The 17,194-nt window shown below is 37.7% G+C and overlaps 1 protein-coding gene across 1 annotated transcript in view; it reads right to left on the bottom strand.

Annotated features, from left to right (window-relative positions):
• Positions 1–17,194, bottom strand: part of MEDAG (mesenteric estrogen dependent adipogenesis) — a 182,871-nt gene that overhangs the window by 4,598 nt on the left and 161,079 nt on the right. The window contains exons 4-6 of the mRNA XM_072611848.1: positions 9,538–9,647; positions 2,638–2,750; positions 567–852 (exon numbers count right to left, since the gene is read on the bottom strand). Coding sequence (XP_072467949.1) covers positions 567–852; positions 2,638–2,750; positions 9,538–9,647 — 509 coding nt within the window. The remainder of the gene's footprint in view (positions 1–566; positions 853–2,637; positions 2,751–9,537; positions 9,648–17,194) is intronic.

Here is a 17,194-nt window from a genome sequence, read left to right as displayed (position 1 = left end):
GAGGGAAGACTTAGACCCTATTCCTCCTGACTGTGAGGCTGGCTCTCTTCCTGTCTAACTTCGCAGTTACAGTATCCATAAATGACAGATGTTGGGTCAGGGCAGACTGGAACAGCTCTTCCAGAGTTGCTCCATTTGGGAGTGGCCATGAAGACAGCTTTCTCAACCAGCCAGTCCGCTTCCTGCCTTATCCTGGATATTTGCTCACAATACACTTTCAGGGGAAAAAGGAAGTATCTGCTAAGACTCACAACAGCCCTACCTCTCCTAACTAGGAAAGGAAAAATACTACTGTGACCAGCAAGGCAAAGGGAATGGAATCTGTAGTCTACATTTTACAAAGAGAAAAGGAAAGTCAGTACACTTCTGTTTTAGAGAGTAAATATTTCCTACTTGTTTTCTATATTATGCTTTTCCCTCCGGCCAATAAGCATTGGTTTGTTTGGTTTTTTCCAATGAATTGGTTCCCATTACTCCTAATAACAGTTGCATCTTTATATAATTTTTAAGATCCCAAAAAGTAAAAAAAGAAAAAAACAAACTGGGTTTTAGGATTACTAACATACCTCTGGAAGTAACACTGAATTTTCTATCTGAGAAACTGCTCCTTCTGATGAGAGGTTCACTCATTTTTTCCAGAAATAACTTTATCGTCTCCTTCTTTTCTGGGGTAGTACTAGACAAATTCAGGATTTTTCCATTAATATTAACTGTGGTATTGCTGAGGCCAAACCAGTAGAAGAAATCAAACAAGGCATCGGCTTTGAATTCATACACAAAATTCAAGTCTTTTCCATTAATCACTTCATTTCCTGGAGGAAAATACTTCTTGACCACTTCTTGAAAATCAAACTATAAAAAAAGGAGAAAAATATTCCTTTAACCTCCATGAATATCCACTCAAATGTTGACATGTAAAGATGTTTAAAGAAAACAACAGTAAAACAACATCACATTATCTCTACCCTCCCATGATTTGAGGTGTTTAAAATGTCAGTTTGTATATGTGTCCCCATTAATGAATTTCTTAAAAATTTGGAAACCTACAGTCTAGGGATATTTGCATTAAGCAAAAAACCTTCCCTACTAGACCATAGTACCATACTAGTAAGATGTAGTCATTAGGAGACTAGAGGATTAGATTCAGGTAACTGAACCATCATATTCCGATTTAATACCAGTTTACTCAACCTTTGCATTGTGTGCCATTTTTATTGTTACAATTATTAATCCTCCAATGAATTCACAGTAAAGTCTATGGTGTAGAGGAAAAAGCGCCACTGTAATCAGAAAACAAGGCGGGGGGTCAAAAGTAACTTCTTAGGTATTACAGTGTATTGAGCTAGATTCCGAGTCAGAAAGTCCTAAGGTCAAACCCAAATTCTGTGCCTCAGTTTTGCCAACTTCTAAGATTGAGGGTAACAATTTCTTTCTACCTAACAGAAAATTTTAAAACAGGCAAGTCCTTCAACCTCTGTGCACCTCAGTTTCCTCATCTCTAAAATGAGGAAAAAAATAGCAACCACCTCACAAGGTTGTCGTGAGGACCAGAGAAGATCACATATGTAAAGTGCATTGCAAATGTTAACTACTAATATTATTTAAAAGTCTCTCTCTCCCACTCCTTTGCTATGTGACATTGGACAAGTCACTTGACCTTTTCTGAGTCTCCATTTCCACATCTGTAAAATTATGATAATAACCCCATCTATCCCACCTCCCTCTTAGTGGTGGTATGGTGAGGATCAAATGAGATCAATTGTAGAAAATGCTTAATAAATGATAAAGCCCAGGGGAAATATATCAGTGATCATGACACAGTCAAGCTCGGAGGATATGATTCTTAATTGGATGATACTATTCTCCTGGCTATTCATTGCTCTTTGTTATCAGAATCAGGTGTGTCCTAGAAGGCAAAACTGCATTTTCCTGTAGGAAACCCTATCCCTAAGAATGTGTTTTCTCTGCTTTGATTATAGCACTGTCCTTAAAACTGTCTACTATCCAGTACTAGAATTTCTTTTTGCTTTTCATGATGGCAGATGTTAATATCCCATCTTTTTTCTGTTCAACATTTTAAACACCTGTTGTTGTTTTTTTTAAAAAATTCATTTCACCTTTTTCCTAAGAAGTATTAACTGTTTAAGAGGTCCACATCTCATTTAACCTCATGTGATTTCCATTGGGTAAAAAGGAATTATCACTCCCAATCTTAGGTGGCAAAACAGAGATACTAAAAAATTAAATTACTTAACCAAGGTCATTATAATAAGTTAAGACCCTAGGACAAGACCCAGACCTCCTGATAACCAATCCTGTGCTGTTTCTACAAGTAGCATTCTTGCTCTTTCTAATTTCTGTCATTTTGTCAATTGGTCATATCCAACTCTTCGTGACCCCATTTGGGGTTTTCTTGGCAAAGATACTAGAATGGTTTGCCATTTCCTTCTCTAACTCATTTTTACAGATGAGGAAACCAAGGCAAACAGGATTAAGTGACTTGCCCAGGGTTATATAACTAATAAGTGTCTGAATCTGGATTTGAACTCAGGTCCTCCTGACTCTAGACCTGGCACTCTATTCACTGAGCTCTCTCTAATTCTTAGTAGCATTGAATTCAGACAATTCAAAACTTACCTGAAGTCGGTAGCTTTCTCCAATCACTGAGGAAATGACTGTATCCATCCCATGCTCAATCTGCCTTCTGATCTTGGGGTGTCGTGTATTCACAAGAAATGCATATGTCTTTTCTGAAAGTTGGAAGTATAGTTTAGAGATGATTTCTCATCTTTTACATAAACACATTCCTTTACAATCTACCAAGCCATCCTTCCCAGTGTATTTGTAGTTCCATGATTTTGTGCTTCTTGCCCTCTCCCATTCTGTACAACATTAGTAATATATTTTAATTAAAAAATAATATTCCTTTAGAATTCTACACCTTTTTAGACAGACTGGAGTGGCATAAAATGAGGTTTAGAAGGAGAGGATTCTGGGAAGATGATGGAGTAGGTCAGAAAATCTTTGGCTCTCCAAATTTCTTCCACAAAAAAAGACAGAACATCACCTCAGAGGGAATGTAGAGCAGTGGTAATAAACAAAACTTAGGGAAAAGCAGTTGTTCTACCAAGACAACTTGAGAAGACCCCCAGGAAAGACCAGACTAGGTTCAGGATTGAGTGAAGTGCAAACACTTCCAGGCTAATTCTGCCTTGGAGGCAGTTGGGGTTGGAAGACAGCCTCAGACTTAGATACTTTCATCTCAGGGTCAGTATCAGGGTCTGACAGCTGAGGAGAAGATTCAAGGACTTTCCACTGTTGAGGGACATCAAGCACATACTGTGCTGACCAGATGGGACCTGGGGTTTGGCTGCTGCTGCAGGGGAAAAGGAGTTAGCTCACACCTAGTGAGTGCAGTAGCAGAGAAGTGGGAACCCTCTTGGCTATTGGCACTTACAGGAGAGCAGGGTCCCTTGTTTCAGTTCCAGGGCAGAGAGAACTTCTGTAGTTGGCAGCAACTGGAGGGATTGCAGGGAGCAAGATCATTTGTAGGACAGCATCTTTGGGGGCCTTAGTACTGGTTTAGGAGTGGAGAACACAGCCCAAGTTTGAGCCCCAGGAAAGACCTCAGAAAATAACAGTAAGAAGGACCTGAGGCTTAAGGCATCATTTCCCATACCTTGGGACTAGAACTTGATTACACTAATAGCTACTAAAAACAAAATAAAACAAAAATAAATAAATATGAGTAAGCAAAGGAGAAAGAACCCAAGCATAGATAGCTACCAAGAGGATAGAGATGATCTGGGTTCATATTCAGAGGAAGATAGTGGAGGTAAAAATGCCACTTCTTTTTCAATGTGAAACATCAAATGGCCTCAAGCACAAAGTTCTTGGAAGAACTTAAAAAGGACTTTAAAAATCAAATAAGAGAAATCAAGGGAAAACTAGAAAAAAAAGCAAGAACATATAAGAAAATTATGAAAAGAAAGTCAATCAACTTGAAAAAGGGAATCAAAAACTTAAGGAGGAAAATAATTCCTTGAAAACTAGAATGGGGCAAAGGGGAAGCTAATGACATTCTAAGACACCAAGAAATAATAAAACAAACTTAAAAGAATGAAAAAATAGAAGAGAATGTGAAACATCAAAAAAACAACTGATCTAGAGAACAGATTGAGGAGAAATAATATATTATGATTAAAATTATGATTAAAAAAAGAATCTTAATACAATATTATAAGAAATTATCAAGGAAAATTGCCCTGAAGTTCTAGAACAAAAAAGGCAAAGCAGAAATAGAAAAAAATCCACCAATTACCACCTGAAAGAGATCCCAGAAGGAAAACTAACAGAAATGTCATAGCTAACTTTCAAAGCTCCCAGGTTCGGAAGAAAATATTGGAAGCAACAACAATAAAAAAATCCTTTTGAATATCATGGAGCTACAATAAAGATTACACAAGACCTAGTAGCTACTACATTGAAGGACTGCAGGTCTTAGAACACTATATTTTGTAGAGCAAAAGGAGTATGGTTATGACCAAGGGTAACTTACCCAGCAAAGTTAAGTATAATCCTGAATGAAAAAAAAAAATGGACACAATGAACTGAAAGACTTTCAGGTATTTGTGACAAAAACAGTAGAACTTAAGGGAAAATCTGACATATGACATCCAGGAAAAATATGAAGTAAACATTAAAGATCAATTATAAGGGACTCAATAAAATAAAATTATTTGTTTCTTATACATGAAAATAATATCAGTTCTTTCATGACAGTCATCATTATTTGTGTTATCCCAAAGAAAGGGTTGGGCTGAGTTGAGAATGACAGGGTAATCCTAAAAAATAAATAAATAAAACTATATAGGGAGAGATAAAAAGAAGTAATTATACAAATTAGCATAAAAGGAAAAACTGATACAGAAGAAACTAGTAGGGGGGAGGGCGAGTAGTACTGGAATCTTACTCTCATCTAGAATGGGAACAAAATATATATATATATACATATATATCTAGAAGGGTATAAAAGTCTTTTAAACTCAGAAAGAAGTAAGAGGGTAGGGGGACAGAGTTGGGGGAGAGGATAAGGGAGGGACTCTTGGAAGGATGGATGGGTTAAGGAATAGGAGGGCAAGGTGTCCAGCAGAAGTAAAGCAGAGGAATGAGGAGGGATAGGAATAGGTGATAAGGATAGTGAGGAAAAATAGGAAGAAAATACACAAGTAATTATAACTTAGAATGGAATGAGATGAATTTACCCATAAAATGGAAACTGATAGCAAACTAAAAATTTGAATTCAACAATATGTTGCTTTCAGAAAATGCTATAAAAATGAGATACACATAAAGATAAAACAAAGGCTAGGAGCAGAATTTATTATGTAAAAAAGCAGGTAGCAAAGTTAAAGCTAAAATAGATTTAATCAAAGGAGAAAAATAGAGAAACTATGCTATATGTTCACAATATTATCCAATATTGTTTTAGACCACTTAAAATAACTAGACACTATAAAATGCCTGAGAGTATACCTGCCAAAACAGACACAGGACCTATATGAACATAAACACAAAATACTTTTTAATACAAATAAAGTCAGATCTAAATAATTGAAGTAATATTTATTGTTCATGGCTGGGTAAAGTCAACATTACGAAAAAATGACAATTTTATCTAATTTATTTATGTAATGTCATTCCAATTAAATTACTAAAAAATTATTTTCCTGAGTTAGAAAAAAATAATAACAAAAGCCATTTGGTAGAACAAAAAGTCAGGAATTTCTTTTTTTTAATTAATTAATTTATTTTTAGTTTTTAACATTCATTTCCACATGATTTTGAGTTCCAAATTTTCTCCCCATCTCTCCCCTCCCCCACCTCAAGATGCTGTGCATTCTGATTACCCCTTCCCCAATCTGCCCTCCCTTCTATCACACCCCTCCCTTCCCATCTTCTCTCTTTTCTTGTAGGGCAAGATAGATTTCTATACCCCATTACCTGTATTTCTTATTTCTCAGTTGCATGCAAAAACAATCCTCAACATTCATTTCTAAAACTTTGAGTACCAATTTCTCTCCCTTCCTCCCTCCCCATTCATCCCCACTGAGAAGGCAAGCAATTCAATATAGGCTATACATGTGTAGTTATGCAAAAGACTTCCATAATAGTCATGTTGTGAAAGACTAACTATATTTCCCTCCATCCTATCCTGCCCCACATTTATTCTGTTCTCTCTTATGACCCTGTCCCTCCCTAAAAGTGTTTACTTCTAATTACTTCCTTCTCCCATTTGCCCTCTCTTCTATAACGTCAGGAATTTCAAAGAAACCAGGGGAAAGATGTAAAGGAAGCAGATTCAGTAATATCAGACCTTTCAAAGCACTGTTGTAGTATAAATAGATAATTTTTATTATTTTAAATTAAAATTTTCTTGTATAAGTAAAACCCACGCAGCCAAGAATAGAAGGAATGCAGAAAATTTGGGGGAAAAAAACTTTCACAATCTCTCACCTAGGATGTGATTGGGTTGGAATATTGCTGTGTTGTGGGAAATGATGTGGTTGATTTAGAAAACTGATTTAGAAAAACACGGAAAGACTTGGCCTTATGAGGGAAGATACTATCCACCTTCAAAGAAACAGATGACAAGTGGAAATATGCATAGTATGACCTTATATATGTGTGTATGTGTTTATGTATGTGTCTATAGATATCAATACATATGTATGTATGTAAATATGTATGTGTATATATATATACATACATAAATATGGGCTTAACTGTAGCATTCTTCAGGGGGTAGGAAGGAAGGAGGGAAAATAAAGCAAAAGGTACACAACAGAAAACAAAAGAAAACCTACAAGGAAGCAAAGAAAGCTGGGCCGCTTTGAAAACAATGTGTAGTAGTGACTATATAGGTTTTCTTGAAATGGAAATTTATTCTTTTATATTGAATCCTCTCATGTTCTACTGTGCACATGGCAATGTTTTTTTTTTCTCATTTTGTATTTAAGTTTAAAAGAAAATAGAGAAAATGATGTTTAGGAATCAGTGTTTTAAAGGTTGAAGTCTAGGACCTTACTTAAGAATTTGTGGCTGAATCTTGTACTCAGGAGGTGACATAATCAAGGAAAGACTGAATCTCATCTCTATGCCATTCTATTTAACAAGTATTTATTTATCATCTAGTATGTACCAGATGCTGTAGTAAGTACTGAGGGTACAAAGGATAAAAATGAAAAATTCCCTGCCCCCAAGAAGCTTACTACATTTTACTGAGACATCAAGGTTTTATAATCAGGAATTTAGAAAAGTCTTCATTTTTATAATGTTGGTGTTTGTTGAAAAAAATTCTTCTCTCTCCTAATCTTTCACATGAATAATAAAGTCCCAAGTAGACATAGAACTAGCTAAGTGCCCAAACCCCTAAATCAGACTATCCTTCAAGCCCGTAGGCCTCTCTCCTCCTTGAATGAAAATGCTCACTCCAAGTTCAAATGGAAACCATCAGATTTTTTTTTAAGCAATGAAATTTAGAGTATGTTTTAAAGGGGAAAAACATGCTGCCCATATCATCTGATACATATAGCATAATCTGTCCTTAGAGGTCCTGGGAGTTGGTGTTTCTATTTGGGGCCAGAATTCCTGTGTCAGGTACACTCATTTGAAGTACTTTAAGTTTTCCAGTGAATTTGAATGATTAATAGCCAATAAATTTGAATGATTAAAACCCGGAGACTTCTTGCTCTCCTGCACTGCAGCATCTGTCCCCTTTGCCTTGACCACTCAGTTGAACTGCCGAAGTGGACACAAAGATGTTTCAGCCATTAAGGGCTTTCTCATAGTGCATTAATTTCCCATAGCAACCCCTAAAAAGACCAGCAAGCTCATTCAACAACCTGATTTCTAAATCTCCTCTAACAAGATTTCACACAGCTCTGCATTTTTGACAGGTCCTATGTATCTCTGCCTTTCCTTTCAGTGCTGATGCTAGCGTGGCAAAGGCCTCTTTATTTGTTCTTTAGTTTCCTCCTGAGAGAGTTAGGCAGGGGGTGGACTTGATATATCTGTGAATTACAGCTGGATAGAAATCTCTGGATTTCTGGTCATCCTCAAACCAAATAGCCTCAGCAGCTCAGCTCTGCTGACAGAAATTGCTCTTCATAGAGGGTTCTGTCCCCTGCCTCTGATGTCTCTCCAGCAGAGAGAGCATTAGAGTGTTGAATTATGAAATGGAGAGAGTTTCAAGAATTTCAATGAGAATGAATCTTTTATGGGTTTTATTTAGAAGTGATAGATCATCCCTTTCCACCTTGTGCCAAAAGTAAAATGGCAATCTGAAAGCAAGTATAAGGTCTTGAGACAGCCTACTTTGGAATTTTGAACAAGGAAGCTATGAAAACCACTAGATTAGAAGTCACAGGCCCTTGAGTTTGGATCCTGGCTTTTATTGTTAGTTGAGTGATTTAGGGGTAATCATTTAACCTTGGACAGCTAGGTAGGTGGTGTAATGGATAGAGTGCCAGACCTGGGGTCAGGAGGATTTGAGTTCAAATCTACCCTCAGACACTTACTGGGCAAGTCATTAACTCTGTTTGCCTCAGTTTCCTCACCTGTAAAACAACAAAGTCAGCTTAGATAAACTCTTGATTCCCTTCCAAATCTTTATTTTTGGTCCTATGTTATACTTATACCAAGAGACTCTGAGAGGGATAGTAATTGAAGAAAAAATAATAAAAAGATTTTCATATTAGGATTTTAATTAAGTTGATTGTCAACTAATATATCACCTTGGCTTACAACAAGGGCAATATGCAGAATGGTTTAAAAAGCAAATTTGAAAACCACAGCACAGAACCTATCATTGTTGTTCTCCGTGATCTTTCCTTAACTAGTTATGTCCATTTTCTCTTTGCTCAAAGACATAAGTTTTAGTTTTTGATTTTCAGTTAGTCATGTCTGACTTTTCATGATCCCATTTGGGGTTTTCTAAGCAAAGATACTGGAGTGATTTGCTATTTCTTTCCCCAGCTCATTTTACAGATGAGGAAACTGAGGCAAACAGGGTGAAGTGACTTGCCTAGGGTCACACAGCCAGTAAGTGTCTGAGGCTGGATTTAAATTAAACTCAAGTCCTCCTGATCCCAGAGCCATCAGCACTCTGTTCACTATACCACCTAGCTGCCCCAGACAGGATAAAAGAGGAGAGGAGAGAAAGAGACTAACACTACTGATCTAGGACCTCTTTGCTCATGACTTTGTTACCTTCAAATGGCAAGTCTGCTCTCCTCTTAGGCCTTTCCCTTCCTTGTGACCATAACTAATCCTAACTCCCCGGTCCCTGACTTGATCTCTAGGCACCTCTGTAAACCATAAATGTGCCAATGCGAGGTTTGTGTCAGCCCCCAATATCTGCAGTTCTCCTGCCTGACCAGCCACGCTTCACTGTGGCTGGTGGCCCAGAATGATAGAACCCTAGTTAGGGCAAAAGCATAGAAAAAGAAAGCTTCACAGTCTACTTCTCCAACCCACCTTTGGAGGATTCTCCTCCTGTTCGCACGTTAATAAAGAGCAGCATAGGTCTGCTCAAGATAGTTTCCCGGTAGTCTTTGTAATCACAATGGTTGGTCAGTTCCACATACCTATTTAAAAAGAAGAAAAGGCAGAAATGATTTAAAATGAAACACTTCTTGTCATTTGACGTTGAATGAAAGGCAAGGATGAGTAACTTAGCCTAACGAGACAAGAAATTCAGTTACGGAAAGGAAACTTATCCTTTTGCTCCTTCAAACCTGAAAAAAAAAAAAAAAGCAAAAATGGAAAAATTTACTGTTATTCCTAATAAAAGTTTCACAGTCTCAGAAATGGAAATATTGCTTAAGAATTTAAAAGTTCATTGAATTCTGGAATCTTGGAGCTGGAAACCTTGCTATTTTCTTCTTTCTTTATATCCCTAAAGCTGGCACATAGAAATGGCTTGGTAAATGCTTGTTTAATGACTGACTGACCTCTGAGATCATCTCTTCCACTATTGGGCTCCTCCTATCCACTACTGGAATCTTTCTACAATATCCCCGACATATAGTCCTCCAGACTCACATAGAGGGGTAAAAACCAACCATTTTATTTTTAGACAGCCAATTTTTAGGATGTTCTTCCTTATATTGGGGTCAAATATCTGTATCTCCATAACTTCCACCAATTAGTCCTCCACTCAGCTGTCAAAGTGATGAGGGTAAGGCTCAGGTCCAACTATATCACCCCCTACTCAAGAAACTCCTGTGGCTCCCTATTTCTTTCAGGATCAAATATAAAAAAGCCCCAATTTAGCTTTTAAAGCCCTTCAGAACTTGGTCTGAACCTGGTCTTCTGGTCTTTTTACACATAACTCTCTTTCATGTACTCTAACAATCCAGCAGCTATCTCCTCTTTCCTCAAACAAGATATTCCAACTCCCTGGAGGGTTATCTCCAGTTGGCCTAATTCACATCTGGTCACTCTGAAGCCCAATGACTCTGGAGGAGAAAGTGAGGCTGGTGACTTTGCACAGCCCTGCCTCACTTAAATCCAATTCACTTGCAAGTCATAGCATCACCTCCTTGATGTCATGGTCCTCTTTGAAAACAAAGGACAACAAGAATAACTCCAGCTCCAACTGTAGCATCCTCCTCACTTCCCTGGCTTCTTGTAAAACAGATGAAGTCCCACCCCCTGCAAGAGGCCTTTCTTGGTAAGGTCCCTCCCCCCTTACGCATCCTCCTTGCCTGTTTCCCATTTACACTGTATATCTTGCATGTAGAGTTGTTTGCCCCAATTACAATGTGAGCATCTGGAGAGAAGGGACAGAGTTTTTGTTTTTCTTTGCACTCCCCAGGACTTAGCAGAGTGTCTGTAAGCCCTGAATAAATGCTTGTGAACTGACTTGACTCTTTGAGTTCTGCCTTCTGGATATACAGAAAGTAAACTGATGCAGGTGATGGGGAGCCTTCAGGCCTTCGGTCCACATGCGGATTTTTACATCCTTCAGGGTGAAACATACTTACCTAAAAAACACAAAATGGGTGGCAGCGGCTATAGATCTAGAGCTGAGTAAAACGCTTGTGATTTTTCCAGGATTTTGAGTAATAACCCTTTTTTATTTTCCTTGACTTCCAACAGAAAGCTTGTAATACAATTACACCCAGTTCAGTGAATACAGTTACACTCAGTTCTACTGTTCAAACTGAGCATTATGCAATGTGAGGGTCCTACTGTGAATCAACATTTTGACATATGACTAGAAGACACTTGCTTAGAGGATCACAGTGCTAGAGCCAAATACCCAGTTCTCTGCTTTAAAACAAGCAAATTCATTTTTGTTGTTCAGTCGTGTCTGACTCTTTGTGACTCCATTTGGGGTTTTCTTGGCAAAGATGATGGAACGGTTTTACTATTTCCTTCTCGAGCTCATTTTACAGATGAGGAAATTGAGGCAAATGGGGTTGAGTGATTTGCCTAGAGTTACATAGCTAATAAGTGTCTGAGGCTGGATTTAAACTCAGGAAGATGAGTCTTTCCAACTCCAGGTCCTGTGCTTTATCCACCGAGCCACCTAGCTGCACTTAAGAAATTCATTAAATTATGTTTATATCATATTTCATTTTTTTCATAAATTAGTAGAAATGCAACAATTTTTTAAAGGAATTAAACAGTACTTGCTTCGCAATTTTTTAAAAATGTTTTGGATAAAAATAAAAAAATTTAACAGTAGAGAGTCCTTTCAGGAAGGGATTGGGCAAGATAGTTCCTAAAGTTCCATCCAAATCTCAAATTCCATATAATTCTGTGACTAACATCTTTTGTTTGTTTGGTTTGCTTTGCTTTTAAACCTATGCATCATGGGAAAAAGTCTAATGTATTCATTTGGTCCACATAATTTCTACCATTTAAGACAGTTTGCTACCTGATAGAGTCTTTTGAACATGGTTTCTAATGAAAAAAAAATTAGTTAATAGATAGCTACAAATAGTGTTTTAAGGTTTATGAAATGCTTTACATATATTATCTCATTTTATCCTCACAATAACCCTGTGAGGTAAGTACTTTTTATAGAAGACAAAAACTGACGCTAAAGTGAAATGACTTTCCCAAGGTCATACAGCTAGTACATGTGTGAAGGATGTGAACTCAGCTCTTCCTGACTCAAATAGTCTATTGCACCAGCGAGCTGCCTCCAGTTTAATCTATGTTCTACATGACAACCCTTCAAGTATTTAAAGGCAGTTATGACCCACCTCATGTCATCAAGCTAAATGTTTCCAGTCCCTTTGGCTATTCTTCAAATGACATCACTTACAGACTCTTCTCTGCTGGTGTACACCATGGCTCATAAAATTTAACCTAGAGCTGAAAGGGACCTTCATGACAATCTACTTCAACCCCCTCATTTTAAATATAAAGAAACTGAAGCACAAAAGTTTAAGTGATTTGTGCAATGTCACACAGTCCACAACCCTCTAAAAATGACACACCTGAATCAAACACTTTACTCCTCACAGATAAGACAAATACTCCAATGCAAAAGGGAGATCATTCAATCAATCAATTAACAAGCATTTATTAAACACCCACGATGCATGAGGCACTAGGGATACAAGGGAAAATATGAAAGTCTCTCATCTAATATCTTTATATTTTAGCATTGCAGAATAAATACAAAGTAGTTAAAGGATGCTTCCTGAAAGAGCTGGGGCTACAGCCAAGTATTGAGGGAAACCAGGGATTTTAAGCATTGGAAGTAAGATGGCATGCATTCAAGGCATAGAGGATAGTCTGTGTAAAAGGGTAGAGATAGGAGATAGAACATTGCTCATGAGGAACAGCAAGGCCAGTTCAGCTGGACCACAGAGTATATAAATAAGGCTACATATATAGATTGGGATGAGGATGTGAAGGACGTTAAATGCTAAGCAGAAGAGTTAACAATGGATCTTGAAAGACATAAGAAGACACTGGAGTTTACTGAGATGAGCATCATAATCTTAAGTGATAGACTAGTGAAAAAATGATTAGGTGGCCCAAGGCTTGGAGTCAGGAAGATCTGAGATGAAATCTAGCCTCAGACGCACTAGCTGTATGATCATAGGCAAGTCATTTAACCTCTGTCTGCCTGTCTCAGTTTTCTCAACTGTAAGATGGCGATAATAGCATCTATGTCCCAGGATTGTGAGGATCAAATGAGCTAATATTTGTAAAGTGTTTAGCACAGTGCCAGGCACCAAGTACATGCTGAACACATTCTTCTTCCTTGATCTGGGCACCATGTCTCTGTGAGGTCATATAACAAGTCCAGAGCCAACTAAAATCTGTAAATGATTTTGGTGATGGTGGATTGTGTAGGGGAGGGTGGAAGGTCTGTCGGGATGGGGGTCTGTGGGTGTGAGAGATTTGGAGGGGTATAAGCATAAGCATGGGGAGATGGGAGGGTGTTTAATATGCACACATATGAATGCATGTTTCACATAAAGTACTTCTTAATCCAGATGTTTTCTCATCTTGTTTAGTACAACTGAGTTTTAACTTAGATACAGAAGTATGCCTTTTGCATGTAATTTTGTTCATTTGAACCCACCATATCAACCTGTTATGTTCTTATAAAAAATGGGCTGTTATAGGGAGGAAAAAGAGGTATGTCTGTAGCCATTCCCATGAGCCCAATTCTCATCCCTGTCTGAATGCTGAGGGGGGTTGGGTAGGGATTGATTCAAGCTAGTGAGGGAGAATTTAAGGGTGCCAAGTGAGTAGGTCAGCTGGTGGGCTACAGAGAAAGGTGATGGACATGAAACCAGCCTTGACATAAAAATACCTAAGAATTCAGTTTATAGACACACAAACTGCCTTGACTACCACCAGCACTTCTGTGATCTCATCAACCCATCCAAGCTATTTATCCTGTGAGACTCTTGTTCACAACTTCCCATAAAACCAACACCACTGCACAAGAACTTTGCTAACTAAACCCCACTGAAACTCCTCAGACCATCTGCTGAAATCAGAGGATTCCCTTCCAACTAAATCAGTTCTGTTCCAATGGAATAAACTGCCCCCCTCAATCCTGAGACTTTTGTCATGTTTTCATGAAACCAATGAATAATTTTAAACAGGGTATACCTGTGTTTGTGATAGCTTTTCTGTTATCTTTAAATTGGATAACCAGGCCATTTGTCTTCATTCAGTATAGTACCAAGTCTGAAATATACACCAACTCATCATTTCTTCAACTCCGCAGATCAAAACATCCTCCCCTAACCAAACCCCCATAATCCCTAGGTACATGTACTGTTTTCCCATGTTGTAATTTAAATACTTTTAATATAGGGATTATCTCTCTTAGACACATTAAATATATATATATATATATATATATATATATATATATATCCCTTATTAAAGGCTTATTCATCCATTTACTAATCCAAGTCATTGATAAAAATATTGAACAGGACAGGGCCAAAAATGGACTACTTATATAATAATAGCTATCATTTACATAGCTTTAAGGTTTGCCAAGCACTATACGTGTGTGTGTGTGTGTGTGTGTGTGTGTGTGTGTGTGTGTGTGTGTGTGTGTGTGTGTGTGTGTGTGTATATATATATATATATATATAAAATCTCATTTAATCCTCACAACAAACCTGTAAGGTAGGGTGCTATTATTATCAGAATTTTTACAGATGAGGAAACTGAGGTTGAGAGAGGTTCAGTGACTTTCCCAGAGTCACACAGCTAGTGAGTGATGCAGGATTCATACTCAGGTCTTCCTGAGTCCCAAGTCCTTCACTCTATCCACCACACCACCTACCTCCCTTTATAGCCTATATAAAAGTCCATAGCTTTTATTCTGGACGTGATTCCCTAAATAAGCCATATCTACATGGAACCAAACAGACTGTTCCCCTACACATTCATGGGCATGGTTGGCTAACATGCATACCAGCCCACTGAGGGAGTTCCCCATATGGCTGATCCAACTGTAGTGCATATGGCTACATGGATCAGGCTGGTTATGGCCAACAACAGTGACTCTCCTTGGCCATGTTGCAGCCAGTTTGTTCCCCACATGTAAACATGGGCAGAGAAAACTTGGAATGATTTGTCTCTTGTTGGCTGCCTTTACAGGGTTTGAGATGAAAATCATAGCCTTCAGCTGTTTTTGAAGAGATGTTCCTCCTATATGGGGAGCGTGTAGTTCATAGGTCACATAGCTCTAAGGGACTGCTATGAGACAGGCCAATGGGTCAATGGAGCCCCATATCAGAACAAGGTTGCCCCTGCTACCATGTTTTCTAGTTTGGCTTTAAAATATCCCTTTCTTTTGTCAGAATTCTATTTCATTAATATGCTTTTCTTGATTTTCATAATGTTTGGTGTGCATTTAAACTTGACCCTTGGCTATCCTTAAACACCCCCTGACTTCCATTCTATCAGACCTTTCAATAAAAGAAATCTTTAACTTATGAAGCTTTGGTTTGCTGAAACTTAGAATGCATTTTTCCCAATGTCATACATAAATGGTTAGATTCTCAGGCCTCAGGAACCCATGATAGACTTCAAGAACCTGATACTATATATATGGAATTTCCCCCCCACCCCCACCTGTAATCTTCACCACTGCTCCTACCTAACCATGGGGACTCAGAAAAGGAGGACCCCCTGTAATGAAAACATAACTTAGAAGAAAAAGATACTACTCTGCTGAATAAAACATGGTAAATTTCAATGAAGAAATTATCAGAAGCTGGGAGAATATTCATTTCCCTCTAGTATTTTGTGGAATGCTTCTTAATCAGAATTTATTTTGATGTAATACCAAAATATGCTTCCCCTGTTTGGGGGCTCAATTCAATGGAAAATGGAATTTCATCTATTTTTTCATATAACTGAGAGGGAATGAGATATTCTTATTAATCAAATAGTCTGATCAATAGAGAAGACTTTTCAAAGACTCCAGATACAAGTGATCTTCCATTGATGATTCAGAAAACATTTCAGGGTCTTTTAGGGCTTAGGTGAAAATACCCTTGTTATTGGACCCATTAATAGAAAATTCTAATTAATAGAACACTGGATCACAGCTTACTGAAGGTAGCTTACACAATCCCTACCAACCAGATGCCCCACCTAAATACCCATCAAATTCAACAAAAATCTCTTTGGCACGAAGGTTTCTGAGCCCTACGCAATGGCCCAATTTTCAGCACAATAAAATGGCAGTGAAACAAAAGGATGGAAGCAGGCCCTTAGAGTTCATTTTAATGAAATTTGACCTTTAAGAAAAAAGTCATTACTGAAGACTGAAAGAACAAAGAGGTAAATCCTGTAGCAATCTAAGCTCCCTGCATTTATATGCTTTAGGTTATTTTAGATGTGAATTGATTGACTACATTTTGGATTAATTCTTCAATCTTTAATCAGTGAATATTTCTGAATTAAGAATGCAAATATTGCTTCCACGTATTTAATATTTATTAAATTTGCTGAAGCTCTCATTAGTGATCAAAGCAAAGAGCTAACGAGGAGAAAGATCCATTAAAATGTCCCTTCTTAAGTGGCTTTTAACTTGGTCCAAAGTACTTTTGGCCTGCAATTTCCTATACTTGGCTTAAGTCCAAAGATAACAACCAGAAATATTGATTAAACACCTACTATGTACCACACATTGTGTTAGGCACTAGTTTTCCTCATCTGTAAAATGAGCTGGAGAAGGAAATGGCAAACCTCTCTAGTGTCTTTGGCAAGAAAACCACAAAGAGGGTCATGAAGAGTCAGGCATGACTGAAACAACTGAGCAGCAAAAAAAGATTCTATAATGTATTTCTCTCATAAATTTCAGAGAAAATCCATATTTTTTTTATTAAAACCTAACTTCAATAAATCTGTGATTTCATTAATGTGGATAATAATATTCAGTGGTACAGATTATAACCAATCAGTAAATCAAGTGTCTATTAAGAACTTACAATTGTATCAGGCACTGTGTTAGGCACTGGAAATGCAAAGAAAAAGCAAAAATAGTCCCTGCCCTCAAGAAGCTTACTTTTTAATGGAACAAATAAAGAGTACATAAATAAGCAAATAAAAGATACATCCAAAGTAGACCGATGAGAAGGCAGTAGTAGCCTGGGGACCCGGGAAAGCCCTGCTATAGAAA

The sequence above is a fragment of the Notamacropus eugenii genome, chromosome 5, assembly GCF_028372415.1.
Source record: "Notamacropus eugenii isolate mMacEug1 chromosome 5, mMacEug1.pri_v2, whole genome shotgun sequence".
NCBI classification, from domain to species: Eukaryota; Metazoa; Chordata; class Mammalia; order Diprotodontia; family Macropodidae; genus Notamacropus; species Notamacropus eugenii.
This window is presented reverse-complemented; position numbering and strand designations above follow the sequence as displayed.